Here is a 27,379-nt window from a genome sequence, read left to right on the forward strand (position 1 = left end):
ACTATCTTCCTGACTTCAGCAATTGTACCATGGCTTCTTTCCAGTTTATGTTATCAATCATCAGCCATGTGATCACAAACCCACTGCCTCTACGTACCTGCCACTCATTTTTGCAGGATGTTACTGAGCAAAGTGCTGGAGATTTTTTCAGAGAAGCAACACGTTTCCTCATCTTTGCCATCAAGATTTTGATTGCATTGTTAGATTAAAGTACACAAATTTAGAGAGAATACAGCACAGAATCACCAAAGCTGAGCCGTTTCGGTATTAATTGCCAGTTTTCTTTGCAATTGAATTAAGCTAACTCTTTGAGTACTAACTATCTCTACGCCTTTTAATTCAGCAATGCTAGCACAAATATCATTTATCATTAGCAAATGGGCAAAGGGTATAGATTTGATTTAATTTGATTCATTATTGTCACATGTATTAGCATACAGTGAAAAGTATTGTTTCTTGCATGCTATAGAGACAAAGCATACCATTCATAGAGAAGGAAATGAGAGAGTGCAGCATGTAGTGTTACAGTCATAGCTCGGGTGTAGAGAAAGGTCAACTTAATGTGAGATAGGTCCATTCAAAAGTTTGATGGCAGCAGGGAAGAAGCTGTTCTTGAGTCAGTTAACACATGACTTCAGACTTTACATCTTTTTCCCGACAGAAGAAGGTGCACGTGGGGTCCTTAATTATGCTAGCTGCTTTTCTGAGGCAGTGGGACGTGTAGGCAGAGTCAACGAATGGGAGGCTGATTCGCATGATGGATTGGTCTACATTCATTTTGTAGTTTCTTGCGGTCTTGGGCAAAGCAGGAGCCTTACCAAAATGTGATATAACCAGAAAGAATGCTTTCCATGGTGCATCTGTAAAAGTTGATGAGAGTCATAGCTGACATGCCACATTTCCTTAGTCTTTTGAAAAAGTAGAGGTGTTGGTGGGCTTTCTTAACTATTGTAATATAGTAATGCATTTTGGAAGCTCTAATAAAGCTAGGAAATATACAGTAAATGGCAGAACCCTTAAGAGTATTGATAGGCAGAAGGATCTGGGTGTACAGGTACACAGGTCACTGAAAGTGACAGCACAGGTGAAGAAGATAGTCAAGAAGACATAGGCATGCTCGCCTTCATTGGCTGGGGCATTGAGTTTAAAAATTAGCAAGTCAAGTTGCAGCTTTATAGAACCTTAGTTAGGCTGTACTTGGAATATAGTGTTCAATTCTGGTCGCCACACTACCATAAGGATGTGGAAACTTTGGAGAAGATATAGAAAAGATTTACCAGGATGTTGCCTGGTATGGAGGGCATTAGCTATGAGGAGAGGTTGGAGAAACTTGGTTTGTTCTTACTGGAACGATGGAGGCTGAGGGGCAACCTGACATATGTCTACAAGATTATGAGGGGCATGGACAGAGTGGATAGTTGGAAGCTTTTTCCCAGGGTGGAAGAGTCAATTACTAGGGGGCATAGGTTTAACTGCGAGGGGAAAAGTTTTAAGGAGATGTACGAGGCAAGTTTTTTACACAGAGGGTGGTGGGTGCCTGGAACTCTCTGCTGGGGAGGTAGTGGAAGCAGGTATGATAGTGAGTTTTAAGGGGCATCTGGACAAATACATGAATAGAATGAGAACAGTGGGATATGGTCCCCGAAAGGGTAGGAGGTTTTAGTTCAGTCGGGCAACATGGTCGGTGCATGTTTGAGGGTCGAAGGGCCTGTTCCTGTGGTGTAATTTTTTTTGTTCTTTGTTCTATAGCATCGGTGTGGATGGACCAGGACAGGTTGTTGGTGATCTGGATACCCAAAAACTTGAAGCTCTCGACCATTTCTACTTCGTCCCCATTGATGTAGACAGGGGCGTATTTCCTGAAGTCAATGACAATCTCCTTTGTTTTGTTGACACTGAGGGAGAGATTACTGTCATAGCACTAGTTCATCATATTCTTTATTTCATTCTTGTACTCTGGCTCGTCATTGTTTGAGCTGTGCCAACACTGGAAATGATAGGATCTTACAAAATAGAATGACACCATTCAGCCCATCACATGTCCACGGTAGATTAATTAAGTATTTTACTGTACTGAGCTGGTGGACATTAACTGGAGATTCAGTTGGGCTCCTATAGATAGGGGCAATGTCCATCGATACACTTCAGGCCTTCCTTGACCGCTGGAAGCCATAGGGACTGGGGTGTATCATCAGCCCAGGAAATTATATTTTGGTTTAGTTAAGTTTCTTTGACATTGTGTCTTTATTACAGTTATCAGGGGCTGTCATCACCACCACCTACGCACCCCCCCCCCCCGCCCCCCAATCTCATTTTTGTTTAATTCATTGATCATCTTGTTTTATTGAAATGAGTATATCGGAGCAGACTGAAACTGTGTTGGTTGGGTTATGAGGTATATGTTTTTAAGGTGTGAAAAGCTTAGGAGTGTGTAAAAACTAGGATCCAGTTCTATCCATTACCATGTGGCGATATGGATTACAATGTCTTGCCTATTTCAGCTCTCTAAAAGAGCATTTCAATCATTCCTAATCCCTGTCTCTTTCCCCATTGCCCTGCAATTTTTTTTCTTTTTCCCATGTCCAAAGCAAAGCAGGAAAGAATGAGGGACAGCTGTCCCCTTTGCCACATAAACTGCTTTGTTCCCCTCTCTGCTAAGCTCCCCAGAGATCCTCTCTGCCCTTTGACTTCTCCATTCTTTGACTGTCCAAGATTCTTTAGCCATGCAAGCTCTCTCTCAGTGAAAAATGTCAAAACCTATCTCTTAAACGTCCTATCACCTTGCAGCTCTGCCTGAACTCCTAGCTTGACTTCCGGGAAAACCGCGCAACATTCCACAACGTTGGACTGGAATTGCAAGTTATGTTGAGTATTCTGAGTACAGCTCATGTTTCAATGGCAAAATAGTTGCTCTTTGCTGCCATCTAATGTATCTGTATGATGTTACAACTTGCCTTGATTGAATCTATTGCTCTGTCATGGAATCCCATAGAATCCTAGAATCCCTCCAGTGCAGGAGGCCATTTAGCCTATTGAGCCTGCACCAACAACAATCGCACCTAGGCCTTTTTCCCATGACCCCATGTATTTACCTCATTAATTCCCTGACACTAAAGGGACAATTTAGCATGGCTAATCCACCTAATGCGCACATCTTTGGACCATTGTAGGAAACGAGAGCATCTGGGGAAAATTCACACAGACATGGAGGCAATGTGCAAACTCCACACAGTCACCCAAGGCAGGAATTGAACCCGGGCCCTGGTGCTAAGAGGCTGCAGTGCTAACCACTGTGCCGTCCTATTTTGAGTCTGAAATATAAGCAAAATGAGTTAGAAATAAGAAGCAGAACAATCTGCATCTAGAAAGAGAAAACATATTATCTATCCACTATTAACCTTTATTAGACTGAAGAATAAGAAATAAGCAGGCATTCCAGTAGATTGGAAAAATAGGGAAAAATGAGAAACAAAAAACTTGTTAATTGCAAAGTAAAGTCAAAACTCTGGAAAATTAGTTGATATGAAAGATCAATAAGATAATGCAGTATTATAAAGAGAACAAAAGAAGGTGCAAATGGCATGGTGATACAGATTCAGTCAAACTGAAAACAAAACAGAAAATGCAAGCAAAGATCAGTAGGTCAGCTAATCATCGCCATGCTCCAAAGAAAGGATCCTGACCCATTTCCCCTTCTCCCAGACATGTTCAGCTCCTCTCTCTCAGTCCCAGCACTTACTGCTCTGAGGGAAATGTTATGAAAACTAAATCACAACCTGGGGGAAATGTCACTAAAGACCAGAGGGCTGCAGTGGGTTCAGCAGAATGATGAGATACTGATCTTGTGTGTCAGTCAAACAATGAACCATGGATGTCCCTGACATGGTATAGATCAATATGGAGCAATGTGTGGTATGCCAGTGACCAGTGACGTACCTCAGGGATCCGTACTGGGCTCCCTGTTGTTCGTCATTTATATAAATGACATAGATGTCTATGTGGAGGGGTAGGATCAGTAAATTTGCCAATGACACAAAGATTGGCTGGGTGGTTAACAGTGAGGTTGAGTGTCTTGGGTTACAAGAAGATATCGACGAGATGGTCAAATGGGCAGATAAGTGGCAGATGGAGTTTAACCTTGGAAAGTGTGAAGTGATACACTTTAGAAGGAATAATTTCACAAGGAAGTATACCATTAAAGGTTTGACACTTGGAAGTTCCAAAGAATAAAGGGACCTTGGCGTGTTTGTCCATTGACCTCTGAAGGCAGAAAGGCAGGTTAATAGGGTGGTGAAAAAGGCATATGGCACACTTGCCTTTATCAATCAGGGTATGGATTACAAAAACAGAGAGGCCATGATGATGTTGGATAGAACTTTGGTGAGCTGCATTTCTGGTCACCAAACTGTGGAAGGATGTGAACGTACCGGAGTGGGTGCAGGGAAGATTTACCAGGATGCTGCCTGGGATGGAACATTTAAGTTATAAAGAAAGGTTGGATAGGCTTGAGATGTGTTCTCTGGAGCAGAGAAGACTGAGGAGCGACCTGATTGAGGTGTTCAAGATTATGAAGGACATGGACAGGGTGGATAGGGAGCAGCTGTCCCCTTATTTGAAGGGTCAGTTATGAGGGGACACAAGTTGAAAGTGAGGGGTGGGAAGTTTAGGGGGAATGTGAGGCAAATTGATTTTACTCAGAGGGTGGTGACAGTCTGGAATGTGGTGGAGACAGATGCCACACATCTTTTAAAAAGTACCTGGATGAGGTATATTTATATTTATTCCTTCCAAAGTGTATCACCTCAAACTTATCAGGTTTAAATTCCATCTGCCACTTTTCCACCCATTTGACCATCCCGTCTATATCTTCCCATAACCTAAGACTCAACCTCACTGTTCACCATCCGGCCAATCTTTGTGTCATCAACAAACCATTTGTCACCACCCTCTGTCTTCTACCATTAAGCCAATTATGAATCCAGCTTATCAGATTACATGTGCACTTGTCTTCTTAACAAGTCTCCTATGTGGGCCTTGGGCAAGAATTTGCAGAAATCCATGAAAACTACATCTACCACTACCCTCATTCAAACTTGGTTACATGCTCAAAAATTCAATCAAATTTTTGCATGACCTCCCTCTGATAAAACCATGCTGACTAACCCTGGTCAAACCTTGCCTCTCCAAATGGAAACAGAATTTCTCCTTCAGAATCTTCTCCAGTAGTTTTCCAACCACAGATGTGAGACTCACTGGTCCGTCGGTCCCTGGCTTGTCTCTACAACCTTTCTTACATAATGGCACCACATTAGCTGTTCTCCAGTCCTCTGGCACCTCCTTGGTGGCCAGGGAGGAATTACAAGTTTGGTTCAGAGCCCCTGCCATTTCCTCCCTTATCCCCAACAACAGTGTGAGACACCATCAATCCAGACTTGGAGATTTGTCCGCTTTTAATTCCCCACTTACTATCAGTGAATAACCACTGAAGAAATTTAAATGTGATTGGCTCTTATTTTTCCCCTATTCAGAAATTTCTCCTTTTAATATTTGTGTATCCTTTCCAATGTAAAATTAGTCTAGTGCCTACTTGTACTCAACAGGAAATATTTATTTAAGAGCTTCATGATACAACTGGGTTGTCTCTCTTTGGCTTCTGACCCCTCCTCCCTCTCTCGTCTTTTGCTCTGCCCCTTGCTTTTCTCTTCTTCTTTCTATTAAATCTCTTGTTCCCATTTTCTCCCAACCTTTTCCCCTCCTGTATTCCCATTCCCTCTATTCTTTCCTCTCTGTTTTCCCTCTATCCTCCTCACGTTTCCTCTCCCACTTGCCTATCCCTTCTTGTTCCTCCCTTCATTTTTCTCTCCTCTCTTGTCTCCCCTTCAAATCTTTTCCTATTCAGTATTCCCCTTAATTTTCTCCTCCCTTTCCCCATTTCTCCTTTTCTTCTCTAACTATCTTCCTTATCTTCCCACTCCTCCACTTGCCTTCCACATGGTTTCCGTCTCTTCCCATCTATTTTCCCCTGAAGTCTCTCCCTCTGTTCTTTCACTTCCTATTCTCCCCTCTTGTTTCATCACCTGTTCCCTTCTCTCCCACTTCCTTATTTTCCCCACCCTATTATCCCACCCGTTTCCTCTTCCCCTCTTCATTTCTGATCCACTTCAATGATTAAGCCAGCTTCTAACCCTGCTTGACTTGACTTGGTCTTGACTCTTCAAATGAAACACCAACAATGTATCATCCATATTTATTCACTAAGACACAGTTCAATATAATTAGTTACGGGACTTAGACTACAAACAAATTAATTACTTAAAGTGACGGTGGACCGAAGTCATATATCAATTAGGCACAGCGATTCTCCAACATGAAAATAGTGCAACAGATAAACATAACTTTTTATGCTGTTTCTCCAAGTTTTGCATGCTCTTCTTCCAAAGTTACAGCAAGAGATTGCGAGAATTCAACTGAAATTCTCTCCCATTGACTGTTGCTGTATTTAGTGTTCTCTATATGTAAACGTTGGGATTGCAAAGTTGAAACAATGGTCACGGCATATTTTCGCATGTCCTCTTAGCTCCTTCAATTGACTTTGTATTGTTTTTTGTATGAAATAAGTGGATTTTCTAAAACAATGCTTTTCTTTTCAATAGCGATGCATGGAAAATTCATGAAGCAGTAAGCCTTCCTTGACCTGCTCTCTTATCCTTCCTAGCAACCAAACAGCTTCTCCACCCTGCTCTCTGTAATGTATCGCCAAAAATCAGATATAAGAGGAGAAAAAGAGGGAAGTAAAAAGATGTCTTCTTAAAAAGAAGTCATAAGGAAAGGCCATTTTTTCATTTCATCTGATTATCGATTTACTGGATGGTCCTTGCTATGAACATACTGTGGGATGTAATCAAGAAGTTAAAAGTCACTTCAGAACAAATACTAAGATCTGTAGTTTGCAACAGAAAATCATCTCAGCTCAGGAGTTTCAACACAATGGCAAAATAGAATGGAGGCAAACTTCAAATTAAAAATTACTCTTCTAACTTTAAAACTTACCCTTATAGTTTAAAGTTAGAGTTTATTTATGAATGTCACAAGTAGGCTTGCATTAACGCTGCAATGAATTTACTTGAATATCCCCTTGTTGCCACATCCTGGTGCTTGTTCGGATACACAGGAAGAATTTAGCTTGGCCAACGCACCTAACCAATACATCTTTCGGACTGTGGGAGGAAACTGGAGCACCCGGAGGAAACCCACATAGACACGGGGAGAACGCACTGACAGTCACCCAAGCTGAGAATCGGACCTGGGTCCCTGATGCTGTGATGCAGCAGTGCTAATCACTGTGCCCCCTTTTTGGAGACAGCAGTCAACAAAATACAAAGTTCAGAATTTCAAGCAGCATTCCCAGTCTTTCATGCAGGACTAGATTTTATCTCCTGCTTCTGGTATGCTTGAAGATATAGTACGTGTAAAATCCAGTAACAGATTACCCGTTGCCTATCCACCTGCCCCTGATCTACCTACTGCTCCTCCAGAGGTCCAGAGAGGCCCACGCCACTTCTGGATTTTGAGGCCCCTAGCCATAATAAAAAAATGAAGATACCTGAAAAAAAAAACCTCTATCCATGCTAATACATTACCTATAACACAGTGCACCTTTATCTTGCACAGCAACCTTTGTTGCGGCACCTTGTCAAATGCCTACTGGAAATCCAGATAAATCACATCCACAGGTTCCCCATTGTCCACTGTGCATGTTCTCATAGAATTCCACCAAATTAATCATGACCTGCCTTTCATGAACCCATGCTGCGTCTTCCCAATGGGACAATCTATATCCAGATGTCTCGCTAGTTCTTCCTTGATAATAGATTCAAGCATTTTCCCTACACCAAAAGTTAAACTAACTGACTTATAGTTACCTGTCTTTTGTCTACCTTCCTTTTTAAACAGTAGCATTACATTTGCTGTTTTCCAATCTGCAGGAACCACCCCAGAGTCCAGCGAATTTTGGTAAATTACCGATAGTGCATTTGCTATTTCCCCGCCATCTCTTTTACTATCCTGGGATGCATTCTATCAGGGCAAGGAGACTTGTCTACCTTTCACTCCATTAGCTTTCCCAACACTACTTATTTCATAATCATGATAGTTTCTTGGTCTTCACCTACCATAGCCTTCTTGTCATCAACTTTTGGCAAGTTATTTGTGTCTTCCGACACAAAATATCTATTCAATGCCTCAGCCATTTCCTCATTTCCAGTTATTTCCAGGACCAATGTTTACTTTAGCCACTCTTTTTCATTTTATATATTTGTAGAAACGTTTGCTATCTGTTTTCATATTCTAAGCTAGGTCATTCTCAGAATCCATCTTACTTTTTTTTATAGCTTTTCTATGGTGGCCCACACCATGCAGGAAAGCTGGCAGCTTTGGCTATGTGAGCTGATGTTGGCATGGAAGGTGGATTTCTTTTGGAGCTCCTGAGCTCATCAGAGGCATCTTCTCTCAAAGTCACTGACCACTTAATTTTTCTCTCTGGTTTCTTGAACTTATCTTCCTACACCTCCTGCACCCTTGCCAAGACTCCCCAACCATGGAGTTATGCATCAGTATGGTTTCCTCAACATTAGAGGCTGCTTGTAGATTCAGCAATAACCACCACTTCCAACTGGCACAGATTGGCCGGCAGCTCACTAAGACAAGACTTCCTCCTTACATGGGAGAGGAAGTCTTGTTTTAAAATAATTAATACTGCTTCCAATACTAAATGGGACAGCTGTCAGGATCATGGGTAACCACCTCCCCACCAATCTTTTAGCTAGAGGGGTTTACTTATTATTCTTTCCTGGGACATGGGCACCTCCAGCTGGGGCAGCATTTGTTGCCCATCCCTAGTTGCCCTTGAAACTGAGTGTCTCACTCGGCCATTTCAGAGTGCAGTTGAGAGTCAACCACATTGCTGTGGCTCTGGAGTTACATGTAGGCCAAACCAGGTAAGGTGGCTGATTTCCTTCCCTAAAGGACATTAGTCAACCAGATGGGTTTTTCTGACAATCAACAATAGTTTTGTGGTCATCAGTAGACTCTTATTTCCAGATTTAAAAAAAAAAATCAAATTCAAATTCCACCACCTGCCTTGGTGGGATTCAAACCCAGGCCCCCAGAACATTGGCCGAGTTTTTGGATGAATAGTCTAGCAATAATACCAAGGCCATCGGTACCTCATCTAAAATGTTAAGGTGGGAGCGGGAGGCAACAAGCAGTCTGCCTGCCTTTGGATCTAATAATGCTGGTAAGTGGCCAATTTAGGGCCTCATTCCATTGCCATTGGTGTTTTCCCCACAGCAGGGGAGAGTGACTCAGGCCATGCAGAAAACCTGACAGTTTTGGCTGTGTGGGGTCTGTGTTCAGGGACTCTCGCTGCTAGCTAAATTCAGCCTGAAGTTTTAAAAGGAAAATATCAGGAAAACTTTGGAAGATATTTTTGAGGTAAATTAATTTTATGTGAACGTAAGTAAAATTGCATATTCCCAAATTGTTGCATTAAGATTAAAAAGAATTCATCACATGTACTATTTATGTAGATTGACCTGAGTCTGCTGCTTAGATGTGTATCTAGACATTGGTACATACGAAGCACATCCTCAAGATAAAGCACACAGAAAATGGGTATAATACAGTTAGAGATAATCACTTGCAGACTGCATGACTTTGTACCCTTTTTGTTAAGTATGTTTTTTTTAAATGTCTTCAGCACCCTTACTGAGGATGATTTTTCTTACTAAACGTGTCATCATAAACTCTGCACCTGCCTCACTTCTGGGCTGAACTGTGGGAACTGAATTCCAGCACACCTGTGAACACCTTTGAGCGCAAATAACCCAAGCATAATCTCATTGAGCTGCACTTCCACATTTGTCATTTTCATTATTATAAAACAAAGTTGTACACATGAAGAGGCTCATGTGAGTTGTCTGTCAGTGTTTCTCTTCCATCCAATAACTTCAGTTTAAAGAGACACCAATTGGCAAGACGCTTTAGAAATAAAGTTAGCTGCATTTTCTTCCAATGTCAGAAACAATTTATTTCGATCAAGTAAAAACTCTTGACCATGTTCGACCACCCCACCTCAGGTTGCAGATAAAATGTCTGTTTGCCCAACAATTATGATGACGTATCTTCACAAAAAATACACATGAACATAAAACAACAACTTTCTACAGAGCTTTAAAGACCTGCGGGGAGATAGTAGTGCAGTAAGATTAGTTTTGGATATTTTAGCAGAGATAACACAGATAAAATGGGTCACATGGACTCCTTGTATGTTGCAAACCTCTTTGGGTTCCAATGTGAATTTGCATTTAAAAAATAATTAGTTCAGTTGAGTCAGAGTGAATTTCATATTTTGTTTTGTTAATGTCCACCTCTTAGTTCTTATTTTCCTGTTCTTCTTCAGGTTTGCCTGTGACATGTGCTGTTTGACAATTGAGTGGACACAAATGGATATTCTACCAGACTCAATAATCAGACACAAAAATCTGTACAAAAAGCATGCTTCCTTACTTTCAAGTTAGCTACTTTTCTCAGAATGGGAGAAGACAACCTGCTGTTTGGCCCCTCACAATATAATTTTAATCCACCAGCACAAAACATGTCAGAAGTATTTGTCTTTAATTTCCTGGCTGATTAAGCCAGACAACAGTTCGAGAATTTCAGGCTTGGACCTACATCCTACCAGACTGAACTGCAGATGATGCTACACAAAATGTGACACTTGGTATAAGTCACATTGATTGTATGAAGAGGTGAAGAATCACTCACCTGTAAAACTTGGCTTATTCATGGGTGGCTGGTTACACATTGGTGAGCGCCTGAATCATTAAAATAAATGCAGAAAGTTAGAAAATTAGCAATATCTTTTATTCATTCAAGTTCAGAGGTGCAGACAAACTTCTGCAAAGTGATAAAGAAAATAGGGCCAAAAGAGTCAGATATCACCAGTTCATGTATCTAATGATGACCACACTTTTCAATCTTTAACTTTAAAAAAAAACTTCAGTTCCAAAAACATGAAGACTACATAATGCATTTTAATGAATTGTCACTTTATATAGTTAAACAAAAATTGATACATTTTTGAAGGAATGGAAGTGACAAAAAATGGGAACAGCACACTTCTTTAAGTTTCTTTGCTCTGCAGTGCTAAAAGTTAATAGAACAGCAGGAACATGCCAGTTGAGTGCAAGATATTTTAATCAAATACTTGCATTTTCTTGAACTAATTTCTTCTGTCAATTGCAAAATGGCCAGAAAACCCTATTTCATGCACTTAAGGATGGTATAGTAGAAAGCTAACAGTTCTAATGTTGATAACACATTTACTTCTGTGGAATATAATTACTGCAGGAACTCAAATGTTTATAACATAATTGTCTCCAGGAAGTCAAATTGTTGTTCCAGCATTTTGTACCAGCAGAGGTCGCTATGCTTTGGTGACAATACCTCTACAGTAACAACCACAATACAGTGAAGTGTTCCAAAAGATATTTTCTACATTTAATTTTATGTCATATATTTATCTCTGAATGATAGCTCAACAATTCAGTTAAGATAACAGCACTGATGAGAGAGATGTGGAAGATCTTATTAATGTGAATGGGATGGAAGGATGGATGTAAATACGAGAGATCTTATTAATCAAAAATAAAAATATATACTGAATCTGTGTTGCTACTCTGATAAACTCAACTCCATTTGGGAAAATCAGGCAGAGCAAGGGTAACATTTGGGAACAAAGGGGGTAACTTTGACTCCACGTGATGGTACAAAATGGGTTCTACCAGGTACTATCAGGTTCTGAATGGAGAGCTGTGACAAGTGGTGGTTCCTCACGTATCAGTGCTGGGATCTTTGCTGTTTGTAATATAAATAAATGTTCTGGAGAAAAATGTAATTGGTTTGATTAGTAAGCTTATGGACAACACAAAGGTTGGTGGATTCACGGATAGCGATGAGGGCCATCAGAGGATACAGCAGGATACAGATCATAAGAACATAAGAAATAGGAGCAGGAGTAGGCCACCTAGCCCTTCGAGCCTGCCCCGCCATTCAACAAGATCATGGCTGATCTGAAGTGGCTCAGTTCCACTTTCCCGCTTTTTCCCCATAACCCTCAATTCCCTTGTCTGTCAAAAACCTATCTACCCGTGACTTAAATATATTTAGCGAGGGAGCCTCCACCACTTCAATGGGCAGAGAATTCCAGAGATTTACCACCCTTTGAGAGAAGAAGTTCCTCCTCAACTCTGTTCTAAACTGCGCCCCCCTTATCTTGAGGCTGTGCCCTCTAGTCCTGCTGTCCTTTCTGAGTGGGAAGAATCTCTCTACCTCTACCCTATCCATCCCTTTCATTATCTTATACGTCTCTATAAGATCCCCCCTCATCCTTCTAAACTCCAAGGAGTACAGACCTAGTCTATTTAGTCTCTCTTCATAGTCTAACCCCCTCATCTCCGGTATCAGCCCAGTGAACCTCCTCTGCACTCCCTCCAAGGCCAAAATATCCTTGCGCAAGTGCGGCGACCAAAACTGCACACAGTACTCCAGCTGCGGCCTCACCAGTGCCCTGTACAGTGGCAGCAAGACTTCCCTGCTTTTATATTCTATCCCCCTCACTACAAAGGCCATTCGCTTTCTTGATCACCTGCTGTACCTGCAGACTGGGTTTTTGCGACTCATGCACAAGGACCCCCAGGTCCCTCTGCACCGTAGCATGCTGCAGCATTATGCCCTTTAAATAGTAATCCCTCCTACTATTATTTCTGCCAAAGTGGATAACCTCACACTTGCTAACATTGTACTCCATCTGCCAGGCCCTTGCCCACTCGCTCAGCCTATCCAGATCCCTCTGCAGACTTTCCACACCCTCCGCACAATTTGCTTTTCCACTCATCTTTGTGTCATCAGCAAATTTCGTCACCCTAAACTCAGCCCCCTCCTCCAGATCATCTATATAGATTGTAAATAGCTGAGGCCCTTGCACCGATCCCTGCAGCACTCCACTAGTCACCAACCGCCAATCAGAATAGCACCCATTGATACCAACTCTCTGTCCCCTATTAGACAACCAATCGTCTATCCATGCTAATACCCTACCCCCAACTCCATGCCCCCTAATCTTCTGAAGCAACCTTTTGTGCGGCATCTTATCAAACGCCTTTTGAAAATCGAGAAAAACCACATCCACCGGTTCCCCTCTGTCTACCGCACTAGTCACATCCTCATAGAAATCCAATAAATTCGTCAAACACGACTTCCCCTTAACGAATCCATGCTGCGTCTGCTCTATCAAACCATTTCTTTCCAGCTGCCTCCCTATTTCTTCTTTGATGACGAATTCAAGCATTTTTCCAACAACAGATGTTAAACTAATCGGCCTATAATTCCCTGCCTTTTGCCTGCTACCTTTTTTGAACAGTGGCGTAACATTAGCCATTTTCCAATCTTCTGGCACTTCCCCAGAATCCAGCGATGTTTGGTACATAATCACTAAGGCAGTTGGAGACTTGGGCGGAGAGATGGCAGGTGGAGTTTAGAAACATAGAACATTACAGCGCAGAACAGGCCCTTCGGCCCACGATGTTGCGCCGACGAATTAAGAAAAAAGCAATGACCCTCTAACCTAAACCAATCTCTTTCCATCCATAAACCTATCCACGGACCTCTTAAACGTCCCCAAACTAGGCGCATCTACAACTACAGCAGGCAGGACATTCCATTCCCCCACCACCCTCTGGGTAAAGAACCTACCTCTGACATCCGTCCTATAACTACCACCCCTTAATTTAAAGCTATGTCCCCTCGTGCTAGCTTTCTCCATCCGAGGAAAAAGGCTACCACTGTCCACCCTATCTAAACCTCTAATCATCTTGTATGTTTCAATAAGGTCTCCTCTTAGCTGCCTTCTTTCCAACGAAAACAACCCCAAATCCCTCAGTCTCTCCTCATAGGACCTTCCCTCCATACCAGGCAACATCCTGGTAAACCTCCTCTGCACCCTCTCCAATGCCTCCACATCCTTCCTGTAATGTGGGGACCAGAACTGTACACAATACTCCAAGTGCGGCCGCACCAGAGTTTTGTACAGTTGCAACATGACGTTGCGGCTCCTAAATTCAATCCCCCTACCAATAAACGCCAAGACACCGTATGCCTTCCTAACAACCTTATCCACTTGATTTCCAACTTTCAGGGATCTATGCACATATACACCTAGATCCCTCTGTTCGTCAACATTATTCAGAGTCCTACCGTTAGCCCTATACTCTACACATCTGTTATTCCTGCCAAAGTGAATTACCTCACACTTTTCCGCATTAAACTCCATCTGCCACCTCTCAGCCCAGCTCTGCAACTTGTCCAAGTCTCTCTGTAAACCATGATACCCCTCTTCACTATCTACCACTCCTCCGACTTTGGTGTCATCAGCAAATTTACTAATCCATCCTTCTATACCCTCATCCAGATCATTTATAAAAATTACAAACAGCAGTGGCCCCAAAACAGATCCCTGAGGCACACCAGACAATCCAGACAAATGTGAGGTAATGCATTTTGGAAGTCTAATACAGATAGGAAATGGCAGAACCATTAAGAGTCGGGGTAGGCAAAGGAATCTGGGTGTACACAAGTCACTGAAAGTGGCAATATAGGTAGAGAAGGTAGTCAAGAAGGCACATGGCATGCTTGCCTTCATCAGTTGGGGCATTAAGTTTAAAAATTGGCAAATCATACTGCAGCTTTATAGAACCTTTGTTAGGCTGCACTTGGAATATAGTGTTCAATTCTGATCGCCACACTACCAGAAGGATGTGGAGACATTGGAGAGGATACAAAAAAGATTTACCAGGATGCTGCCTGGTATAGAGGGCATTAGGCATGAGGAGAGGTTTGAGAAACTTGGTTTGTTCTCATCGGAATGAAGGAGGTTGAGGGGCAGCCTGATAGATGTCTACAAGATTATGAGGGGCATGGACAGAGTGGATAGTCAGAAGCTTTTTCCCAGGGTGGAAGAGTCAATTACTAGGGGGCATAGGTTTAAAAGGGGCAAGTTTTAAAGGAGATGTACAAGGCGGTTTTTTTTACACAGAGGATGGCGGGTGCTTGGAACTCGCTGGTGGGGAAGGTAGTGGAAGCAAATATGATAGTGACTTCTCAGGGGCATCTTGACAAATACATGTTTAGGATGAGAATGGAAGGATATGGTCCCTGGAAGGGTAGGGATTTTATTTCAGTTGGGCAGCATGATCGATGCAGGCTTGGAGGGCTGAAGGTTCTGTTCCTGTGCTGTAATTTTCTTTGTTCTTTGGGTGCGAGTGAATCAACAGACCATTTTGCATCTCTCCCAATTTGTTACTTCCAATAACTCCAAGTAAAATAAAAAGAAAGAATCTTGTAAAATGAGCTGAAGCTTCATTTTCACTAGTTTTACATCACCCTACTGAATGAAATACAATAAAGGAAAATTCAAAATATGACTACTTGATTGAAAAAAGCAAACTGTGACAAAAAGGGATCTTGCAAGAGGAAAAAAACAATTTACAGATGAAAGTATGATAAATATTTAACAGGGGTAAAAAGAATAATAGAGTCAATCTACACCAGTTGGGAAAAATGCAAGATGTTAAAGATCTGGGGTGAATAGGGAGACTAAGTCAAATCTGAAAGGAAAATAGGTAGATTTTATCCAATAGAGCAGTTAAGAAATAAAGAAAGCCAGAAAAATGCTGTAATGAATATAGGAAAGCTGCAAAATAGAGGATTCGAAGAGCTAAGAAAGAACATGAGAGAAAATTAGCAACAAAAAGGCAAGCCAGCGCATAGTGCAGGTATTAAAGTATAGTCACATAGGCATTGACCTACCCTTTCTTGAAAAGAACTGATCTGGAATTTGGAGTATTATCCATGGTAACAAGTCAAAGTTGGATATTTTTCTAGCTGATAAGTGGACCTCATGGGAAATGTAGTCAATCTTATTTGGCATTGACTATCTTCGCAAGCAAAGGGTTGGATTCTTTTATTGCGCCCACAAAAGAATTCAGGTTATATCTCATTGTCGTATCTTTTCAAGGAGACAGATAGGGTCGCTGTTAAACGTCCCGTGTGAAAAATGACACTATCAGTAAAGCAGAGATCCCTCAGAACTGCACTGGAGTAAGGGGAGGGGGGCTTTCAAAATCACAGTGGTATTATCATTGGACTACTAATCCAGAGAAAGGTGAAATTTGAATTCTATAAGAAACACAATCTGGAATTGAAAGTCTAATAATGACTGTAAAGCAATTGTTGACTGACTTTTGTACTCAAGTCCTGGAGTGGAACTTGAACACAGTAAGGAGTCTCACAACACCAGATTAAAGTCCAATAGGTTTATTTGGTAACAAAATCCAGTAGCTTTCGGAGCACTTGCTGCTCCTTCGTCAGGTGAGTGGGAGTTCTATTCACAAACAGGGCATACAAAGACACAAACTCAATTTACAAAATAACGGTTGGAATGCGAGTCCTTACAGGTAATCAAGTCTCAAAGATACAGACAATGTGAGTGGAGAGATTGTTAAGCACAGGTTAAAGAGATGGTGAATATGGTAGAGACACTTAAAAGGAAACAGGGAGGCTACAAAAGAAAGTTGCTGCCTGCAACAGAGTTAAACAGTGCAGTCTGCAGCATTTATTTCAAGATCAGCTCGGTGACAGTTCCCTTCCGAGGCAAACCATCTGGGTACTGCAAGGCTTTAATCTATCAGAGAACTCAACAGGCACCATAGCAGGAAGAAATCTCAGAACTTTAATGGGATACTTATGGTTCCAGTATGTGAGTAGGTATGCAGGACTCCTCTGGGAGCGTGTCACACACAAATAGGCCACCTCAACCTGCTGCAGGTGACAACCATCAAGCACAGGCTGACGGGCCAAATGGCCTGTTTCTATCCCGTAACATTCCATGACATCAGATCTCAAAGTCGGCACACCGTTGTGACTTACTTGCTGCTGGATGCTCGATCTTGCAAGTTGGTTAGAGTAGCAAAATTGTTCCTTACAGTGCGCAGGCTTGCTAATACCTGTAGAGATACAAATGGGGATGTTTGTACCAAGGAAAGAAAGGCAGCACATACAATACTTTTTGCCTGAACCAAACTTTGAAATTATTTAGCTCTAGTCTAAGTAAGCATCCACTGAACCCAAAAAGGACCATGATTGAACTATTAACTATGAAAGTTGGCAAGGGGATGGAGGTCTAAGTCCTGATTTGCTAGTCGTAATTTACTTGACTTTCTCTTACACTTACTTATTTATTAGTTATGTACAGAATGAGTAGGATAGTACCATCTGATGGCTGTGCAAGAAAGAAAGGTTTCCCTCAAGTATTTGAAAATTTTTGTGACATGGCTAGAGATTAAATGGGAAGTGAACAACTGATATCTCGTTAACCAAAACTTTAGGGTCCAGTCTGCATGCATTGATTTTCTCACTATCCACAGCTTCTGTCCAACATGGTGCTTCCAAATCTCTGTACACGTCTCACTGAGCACTACATGGGGGCAACCTTGTTCTTTTTCATATTATCTCCACTTTAGACCGTCAACCTACATCAAAGTGTATTTGATTATCTTGCTATTCTTAGCTATGTAACAATTAATGTTTGACATATACATAGAGTAGTAAACCTAAGTAACATTGCAATTTATGAATAAAGTAATCATCAAGAATTTAGTACTTTTAACTATCCAAATAAATTCTGAAATGTAGTAAACTTCCCTATGATAAAATAAAGCCTCAAATGAGAAATATTATCCATTGCCCCACAATAGAAAATTCATATAAAAAATATTCCCTGTAATACACACCACTCACTGAGGGTGCTTTTTCATTAGCTCCTAAAGACAGCCGTATAAAGTGAATCAACTCACTAACTTGAACCCATGTGAAACATGATGCACGTTACCTGCGCAAAGGGGGTCACTATCAGGTCATCTCCATGGCTGAAAAATATGAATAGATAAATCATTATAATTTATGTTTTATCAAAACATATTCCAGCTGTTAAATAAAATTTATGTTAAGCATAATCCCAAGGAAAAGTTATTCATTTTAAACATTTTTGTTTCTCCACCGAAAATGGTTACATGAAATTGAATTAATACAATACACCTGGCATCTAAACAACAGTCACCAATTTTGAATAGCTTTGTTTGGAGGCACCATGAAATTGTTGAATGGCTGATGTGTTCATATCTTATTTTCAGTACGATAAATCTTCAGAAACACTCCAACAATACTTTACAGAGGAAGGTGCAATGCTGGGATCACAATGTCCACAGCTCAACATTTATAAACATTGCTATTCTGTTCATTTTAGTGAATGTCTAGATACCTATATGAAAATGGCATTAAAAAGATTTGGATTTCAGAAAATGAATAAGCCTGAATTTGCCAGAGTAATCCATGTGGCAACTCATACCACTTTATTCTTCAATTGATGACTTGCAAGATTTCTACTGCAGCAATATTATCCTTTAAAGTTGATCACAATATTACTGGATTTTTTTTCTTTTATGAACATGCTGTTCGTGTGAATCTTTGCTTAATAAAAAACATAGGAATTAAATGAATTTGCTTGAAACTTATTAGAGGAAGAAAAGTAAACATCAACTTCAATGCTTAAAATAGGAGAGATAGTAATGTAGTGGTAGGACCACAGGGCTACTGATCTAGAGATCAAGGGCATAAAGACTAATGACTTGGGCTCAAATCTCACCATAGCAGGTGGTAGAACTTAAATTAAGTTCTGGAATTCAAAAGTTAGTAATGGTGATCATTACTAACTTTTGTTGTTAAAAACCCATCTGGTTCACTCATGCCCTTTAGGAAATGAAATCTGCCTTCTGAAATGGCCAAGCATGCCACTCAGTTCAATGCAATTAAAGATGGGCAACAAATATTGACCTTGTCAGCAATGCCCACATTCCATGAAAGAATAAAGAAAAAATGTCACAGTTCTTTTTTGTATAATGCTATTATTTTATAGGAGTTTGTCGTCTCTGATTTTTTTATGGTGGAGCTGGTGGCCAGACAGAGTCCAGCAATCTCCATTTCTTCAATGCTACCCAACACCCTGTTCTAGATCACAACTTTGTTTCAATGTTAAATGTTCTTTCCTTTAGAAGTTTTATCCAAAACAATGTGTGAAGGATCCCGAGAATCAATTGTTTCACAAACCACAGCTGCCACTTTTAAAACACACAAAGGTATATAAAAAAACTGATTTTTAGATGAGTGAATAATGTGACCGAAATAGGATGAATCATCAAACTATATTGAAAAGTTTTCTTTCAGGCATTAATTATTATATAGGTACATGCTGTACAAATCAACTCATTCAAAAGGTTTTTAACTGCACGCATTTCAATTTTTGGACATGCTTCTTAAATAATACTTAAAATATTAATACTAAAAGGGTTAGATGTAGTAAGATGGAACAAGCTCATATGGAACCTAAACATTCTGTCATTTGGGCTAATGGCCTGTTTCTGTTCTCTAAATTCAATGCAATGCTATGGCCTGGAATTAATGGCTGGTGCAGACGCTGCTGTGCTTATAGAAAGACGCCTACAAAAATCTAGCAATCGCTGTGCCGTGAATTTCATTTTCCCAGCAATAGCTGAACCTGATGCTAAATTGAGAGCTCTCCAGCAATTATGATGTCATCAAGCAGGATAAACAGCCAATCATATTGAAGTATTCTCACACAGAGTAAACTAGGAAGCAAATGGCACTGAATTTTTCACTTGAACTATGTTTTTATAGTGGGTGAAATTAATGATTGAGACATACACATGGGATTATGGTAGAAGCTGAAAAGTCACAAACCGAAAATAAATTTAAAATGTGATCTTTTAAAATCACAATCTGCAGAAATTTCACTTTCCCAAATAGTTTCTTTTCAATGACTGAGAGCCTGTTTGGCAGTTACTATGAACATTGCACTGCGTTGAAAATCCCGTTAACCTCATTAAACAAGGTACAACTTTTCAATGATTTTTACAATGAGTGTACAAGGAAAAGTTTTTGTCAGCTCCATGGTTTCTATTTGATTGCAGTCTGAGGGACTGTGTCCTGCGGTGCAGCAAACAATCACTGAGGGTAACTTCTGGATTGCTGCTTTTAATTGCTCACATGCAGACTCCCGAGGTTGCACTCAGTTTCAGAGGCATAACATTTCATTGTAATTTCAACCACAAGATGCAGGCAAATGTAATGCATATAACACTTTCACAATGGTTTTTCTTTCAGATGGCTCTTCAACAGAACATCACATTCATGCCACCTGTATGTTATCAAGGGACAGCCTTGAACTTTGATATTAAACTACAGCATTTCACTTCTGTTCTCAAAATACTGGGGGGCTAAAGGTGGACCAACTCACTTTAACAGACCGTGTAGTAACTTCCTGCATAAAGTAGTCATGATGTACTAGAATAAAGTATGCACTGATACAAAGCCTCCATAATCACAATGAACCACACTGTGCATGATATCAGGTTTCAACAACAGATATGCTTCCTGCATTAGTTTCAAATCCCAGCTGAATGACTGCTCTATGTATTTTAACACCTGCACTATCTCCAGCAGGCTTGCCAGAACTGCCATTCTAGTCTGCCCGATAATTCAGCCATGCTCAGGGTAGGTAAGGAGCTGAAAATTGGAGCTGTATTATCTTAAAGTCTCAAAGGCAACAAACAATAATCTGGCACATTGCATAAGGCATCTTTGCTTCGTCAGAGATACCACAGAGGTATCTTCTTGCTCTACTCTGAAAATTGATAGATGGCAGGATCAGGAGTACATGTGATGACTCCAGTGAAGAGGAATGTCATCCAAACAAATCTTATTCTAAACATAGTCTGGGCCAAAGAGGCATTGTGACTTTGAGTAATGGTTATTATTGTTTCAGTAACTTGAGAAAGAAAAATTATCAGAACATGTAACCCAGAAAATTACACTTCTACTCATCAACTTCAGAAACACATCTTCACGAATACTGTTCACATTTTGCATTTTCAAATGCAAAAACTAGAAGAGAAATTTAGCTATTGTTGCAATCTATTTTCAAAACAATGATGTTTGTTACACGCACCATGCAAATCTTAATTAAAGGGACATTGTTTTCAATGAAAACATTTACGACAAAAAAAATACATTTTGTTATGGTGGCATGAATCCTACTACACACGGTGCCTTGAACAAAGACGCAGCCCTGTAAAAATGACATTGTTAAAGTTTATATTCCAGACAATATTACATCTGCTGCAAGACAATTTTTAAGCAGCTACCCAACACACAGTGAGGAGGGGTGTGTTGGATCTAATGCTTCATATTTCAAACCTTATTGAATGTTATTGAACAGTGCAGCAGGTTAACTCCTCCTACTTCTTATGTTCAAGATATATATTGACTTCTTAGCCTGAAGTCAGTTGTGGATAATTCTGGGAATCCATAATTTGAATAAATTAGTGAGCATTTAAAATTAGAATGTTTAATAAAAAGATAGCCAGCTGAAATCTGCTACCATGAAGAACGGTGAAATTGAATTCAATACATGAATTCTAATAACAAATTGTATAACTCATGGAATGACCATGAAAGCTGTCTACCTAATTGGTTCATTAATGGGTGGAATTTTCCCATGTCCCTGTTGGCAGATTCAATGATAGGCAAGGGGAGGAGAATTCAGGAGGAGCCCAAGGATCGGTTTTATGCCGTTGTGAATTTCCCACAGAATCTTCCATTGGCGCCCACCATCGTGGATTGGGAAAACTGCTGGCGGTGTGTAACTGATTTTCATCACACCACTGGGATGCGGATGAAGGCCCAACTAGAATATCTCTGCCACTCTGGGTTTGCTGTGATGCCAGCGGGAAAACAAACCAGTCCCGAAAATATCTAGAACAATGCCTGAGGTATTCAACAGGTGAGGAGAAGAGTTCGGGATACAGGCTGCCAGATATCCTGGACCATGGAACACCACTGCAAGTGGATCTTGCAGCTTCAGTGTCATCGAGAAGGTCCAGCTTCTAGCCTCAGAGTGTTCCTAGAGATCCATTTTCCTTTATCAACAGTGGGTCAGCGATGCTGAGCGTCTTTTAAAGGTGGCACCCTGTTATGATGGCAAAACGTGTTCCATTATGTTCACTCCACCATGAAAAACAGCGTGCTAATCCCCAAATGCATAATTAGTGAGGTCATGATAGGGTGCTCGCAGGTCCCCAGGTGGTCAGGGACATGACTGGGCAGTGCCCATCTGACACCACCAACTTGACTGTGCCAACCTGCACCCTGGCAGTGGCAGTTGGGTATCGTTAGTGCACCAGGCAGTCAGGGAGTGGGACCAGAGAAGGGGTATAATGGGAAGGCTATGCAGGCAGGGCTATGCAGGGGGAGCATCGATGAGGGGGTTATGCAGGGAGTGCTTTGTTGGCAGAGCTATGATGGGTGGGTCATGAATGGGGGGAAATGTCAGAGGTCATGAAATGGGGGCATGTCAGGCGTCAGGAAGGGGGAGCATGTTGGTGGACATGAAGGGAGATCCACTGGGAAGGTTCCAATGCCCCTAGGCTGGCGAGTCATATCAAGAGCGTCAGTGAGGAAGCACGCCATTGATGAGGAAAGGATGTCCAAGGGGTAAGGGAGGAGGCCTCCAAGTGAACTGTAAGATAGGAACACCCTTTCAAAACTGCACCCAATTGCTTTGCAGCTGGGGTCACCAGTGTACTTATGCCCCACCCCTCCCAGAATGGGCACGCAACTCGACCACGCTCCCAAAGTATGACTTGCATGTGGGGCAATTGTGATCCAATCCGCACCGAACAGACCGGTATGGATCGCTCCAGTTTTGTTATTGATATGACACTTAGGCCAGAATTCTCTGGCCATTCATGCCCTGCCACCGCTGCCAGGTAGGACAGAGAATTTGGCGCTCAGCTAAATCTTTATTCACTGCAGTAGGACACGAGAATCCTGTTGACGTGAATGGCAAGAGAATCCTGCCCTTATCATTTTTTGGAAATAGTCCGTCCACTCTTCATTCACAACTATTTTCTGAATATCTTTCTTCAGCACCTATACACAGTTAGATAAAATCTGAAATTCACTATTTCCGCACATGAAGCCTCCGCAGAATGCCTGATTAATCTTTTTTTTAATTCATTCTTGGGACATGGGCATTGCTGGCTGGCCAGCATTTATTGCCCATCCTTGTTGCCCTTGAACTTGCTGGGCTTGCTAGGCCACTACAGAGGACAGTTGAGGGGCAACCATATTACTGTGGCTCTGGTGTCACAAGTAGAGTGGGTAAGGATGGCAGATTTCCTTCCCTCAAGGACATTAGAGAACTAGATAGGTTTTTCTGACAATCAACAGTTGGTCATCAGTAGATTCTTCTTAATTCCAGATATTTTTTACTGAATTCAAAAATTCCACCATCTGCCTTGGTGGGATTTGAACCCAGGTTTCCCAGAACATTCGCTGAGTTTCTGTACTAATAGCCTCGCACTAATACCACTAGGCCATTGTCTCCCCTAGTCTAGTTGGGGATAATTGCTGAAAATCCCCTACTGAGATGATGAATGGGTTAAGTTCTCATCATTTTATAATCTCTTGAAATATCTACTTTATCTGAACAGCTGATCAGCCACTCTTTGATTTTATTGTTTTCTTTTTATTTTTCTTGTTAAAATAGTGGGGAGGGGAAATAATAACTTTAAGATGTTACACAGTACATAAAACACAGTTTGGATTAGGCATGGTCCAATCAGCTTAAAGAGAAAACTGTAAAAAAAAGCAGAAAGCAGTTCCTCAAACAACACTGTATTTCACTGTCAGTGTGCAGGGCTTCTTACTTAACACTTACTCCTTCTCATCTTTTCAGGACTGAGTGAATTAAGTCGGCTTTTAGAATGAATACCTTTTATATCGCATTTAATTCCAGTAATGGTTCTCTATACAACTGTATAGGTTTGTGGCTGTCTCAGTTTTACAGAATCATGGATAGTTCAATGTTCATTGAAGTCAATGTTTTTTTTTAATTTGGGGGCTGAAATGTGGCTGTTGTCATCCCAGAAATGAAGGTGATAATGATCATACCATGTAGAGCTAGTCACACTTCTATTTGTAAAGAGATGTACTTCCTCCCGTACTGTACTACATGTTCACATCCTGAAGCCAGTATAGAGTCATAGAGTCATGGAGGTTTACTGCATGGAAACAGGCCATTTGGCCCAACTTGTCCATGCCGCCTTTTTTTTCTAAACCCCTAAGCTAATCCCAATTGCCTGCATGTCACAGACCGGATCACGCATCTATTGACATACATGGCAACTTGCACCAGCATGAACTGCTTCCTTTCATACAGCTGATAGGACTCAATTAATGTTTCTGCTCCAGGGACCTGGGTTTGATGCCCGGCTCAGGTCACTGTCAGTGTGGAGTTTGCACATTTTCCCCGTGTCTGCGTGGGTTTCCTCTGGATACTCCGGTTTCTTCCCACAGTCCAAAGATATGCGGGTTAGGTTCATTGGCCGTGCTAAAATTGACCCTTAGTGTCCTGAGATGCAAAGGTTAGAGGGATTAGCGGGTAAAATATGTAGGGATATGGGGGTAAGGCCTGGGTGGGATTGTGGTCAGTGCTCAATGGGCCAAAGAGCCTCTTTCTGCACTGTAAGGTTCTATGATTCTCTAAAACTAATGGATTAATGCAACTTAATGTAAATAAATGATTTCTAAAAACAATTCAGATGAAACAGATGACTCTAGATAACTGAACTTCTCAAGATTTTCTCCTGCTTATCACAAGGGGAGACATGATATTGTGGACCCTGAGAATCCGGGGGAGCACCACCAACGCCTCAGAAAAGAGAGGAATCACCCCCCCTCCCCCCACTACTTAAATCACAGGACACCCTACCTCTCATAAGGGTGACCTGACTCAACACCCTCTCAAAACCCCTCACCCATCAGGGCCCCCCACAAGCCCTCTCAGTACCACTCTCCCTCAGACCCCACTCAGGCCTCCTCCCCAGAAGAAGTTAAACTACTTATTCCTTTTGAAGAAACCACTGGCTGCCTGTCAAGTAGGCTTAGAATATTTGCAAGCATTGTGGTTAGGATCAATGATACTACTTGAGATGCATTCAAAGGTCAATAAATACAGCTGTGAAGAGACCTCTCTCACAGCACTGAACTTTGGAATTGACAAATCAAGGCTTTCTAGAGGAATAGAGAGGGTTTCAAAGGTTTCAGCTTGCTAGGAAGCCTCAGAAACTTCAAATCAAAGATGTGTGCAGACATTATGGCTGAGTGCACAGCTGTGCAGAATGGGACCCCAACCCCCAGGTGAAATTGACATGTCCTCTCTGTCAGATGGCTTTAAAGGTGTCTACTCACACCTGCAGCTTCTGATAGGACTAAAGGAAAATTTCTGCTGGAGAATGGAGTGCTGCAGTGACTTCAAAGCCTGACAGGTGACCAGAAGGCATGGAGATTAAAGTTACCAAGCCACTTCAGATTGTTCACAGCTGATAGGCAGGATTGCAAACATTGATCATAGGGCTGCCTGAATTACCATGCTGGGGATAATCTTCGGATCTGCCAAGGCTAGAAGGAGTAATCTAACCATGACATCGCTATCCCCAGGTAGTGTGGCAACTCGTTGCCCCAGCCTGAGCTCACTCAACCCCAGGACCATTGAGAGATCATACCTCTACACCCTGGCAGCACAGAGCACCAAAGGCCACTGGACCAACCTCGGTGACCCCACTCAACCCCAGAGTGTCAGTGCCAGGATATCAGGGAGAGTGCACCACTGGCACTTCCAAGGTGTGTGGAGTGAATAGGAGGTCTGAGGGTGGCTGTGGGTGATTTGATGGGGGAAGGAATGCTGAGTGGAAGGTCGGCGGTCAGGTCACCTTCATGCCTGCATGGTGGGTGGGGTGTATTTGTGGGTGGGGAAGGATGCCCTACTTTGGTGAAGGGTTTGTGATGTTCCTTTGGTCAGTGTGGGAGGGGAGCACCAAATCAAGTTTTTTGTGGAGGAAGGGGCCTGTCTCTGAGCATGGAGATAGGGGTATCCTTTAGTGTTGCTGGCCAGCATGTTTCTTGAAATGATCTCAATAACATCTTTCATGTGGATGAATCGGACCTGACAAACTGATAGTGCAACCGAGAAACACACCCCTTTTCCTGCTAGCATGGGCACTTAATCTGAAAATGGGAGAATTCTGCTCTAGAGTGGGAGGGTGGGGCAGGAAATTTGGCATGATCCCTGGTCGGCAGCAGGGCAGGTAACGTTCCGTTTTTCAGCTTATTGCTTATACTTCCACAAAGAGCTTGGTGAATCCTGGCGGTGGCAGCAGGCAGGAAGTCATCTGTCTCACTGATATCTCATGGGGGCAAAGGTCCTGGCACCAGTTTTAAAGGGGATTCACAAATTGAACATAACATAAACATAAGAACATAAGAAATAGGAGCAGGAGTAGGCCATCCAGCCCTTCGAGCCTGCCCCGCCACTCAATAAGATCATGGCTGACCTGTGTCTCAGTTCCACATTCCTGCCCTCTCCCCATAACCCTTAATCCCCTTGCCTGTCAAAAACCTATCAACCCACGTCTTAAAAATATTTAGCAAGGCAGCCTCCACCACTTCAACGGGCAGAGAATTCCAGAGATTCACCACCCTTTGAGTGAAGAAGTTCCTCCTCAACTCCGCTCTAAACCACCCCCCTTTATCTTGAGGCTGTGCCCTCTAGTCCTACTGTCCTTTCTGAGCGGGAAGAGCCTCTCCACCTCTATCCTATCCATCCCATTCATCATCTTATATGTCTCAATGAGATCTCTCCTCATTCTTCTAAACTCTAACGAGTACAAGCCTAGTTTATTCAGCCTCTCCTCATAGTTCAACCCCCTCAACTCCGGTATCAGCCTAGTAAACCTCCTCTGCACTCCCTCCAAAGCCAAAATATCCTTGCGCAAGTGCGGCGACCAAAACTGCACACAGTACTCCAGCTGCGGTCTCACCAGTGTCCTATACAGCTGCTGCAAGACCTCCCTACTTTTATATTCAATCCCCCTCACTATGAAGGCCAGCATCCCATTAGCCTTCCTGACCACCTGCTGCACCTGCAGGCTGGGTTTTTGCGACTCATGCACAAGGGCCCCAAGGTCCCTCTGCACCGTCGCATGCTGCAGTTTTTCACCATGTAAGTAATAGTCCTTCCTACCATTATTCCTACCAAAGTGGACAACTTCACATTTGCCAACATTAAATT

At 41.9% G+C, this 27,379-nt stretch overlaps 1 protein-coding gene across 7 annotated transcripts in view; it reads right to left on the reverse strand.

Moving 5' to 3' along the window:
- Window positions 1–27,379, reverse strand: part of pde4d (phosphodiesterase 4D, cAMP-specific) — a 1,181,705-nt gene that overhangs the window by 146,716 nt on the left and 1,007,610 nt on the right. For 6 of the 7 annotated variants that reach the window (XM_080186268.1, XM_080186277.1, XM_080186293.1 and 3 more), the window contains 3 exons: window positions 18,005–18,041; window positions 17,044–17,120; window positions 10,825–10,874 (listed from right to left, as the gene is read on the reverse strand). In XM_080186268.1, coding sequence (XP_080042394.1) covers window positions 10,825–10,874; window positions 17,044–17,120; window positions 18,005–18,041 — 164 coding nt within the window. Of the gene's footprint in view, window positions 1–10,824; window positions 10,878–17,043; window positions 17,121–18,004; window positions 18,042–27,379 lie in introns of those variants that run through there. The other variant, XM_080186318.1, reaches the window with a different exon arrangement.

Source organism: Carcharhinus amblyrhynchos, chromosome 1, assembly GCF_965287045.1.
Source record: "Carcharhinus amblyrhynchos chromosome 1, sCarAmb.v2.hapA, whole genome shotgun sequence".
Taxonomy (NCBI): Eukaryota; Metazoa; Chordata; class Chondrichthyes; order Carcharhiniformes; family Carcharhinidae; genus Carcharhinus; species Carcharhinus amblyrhynchos.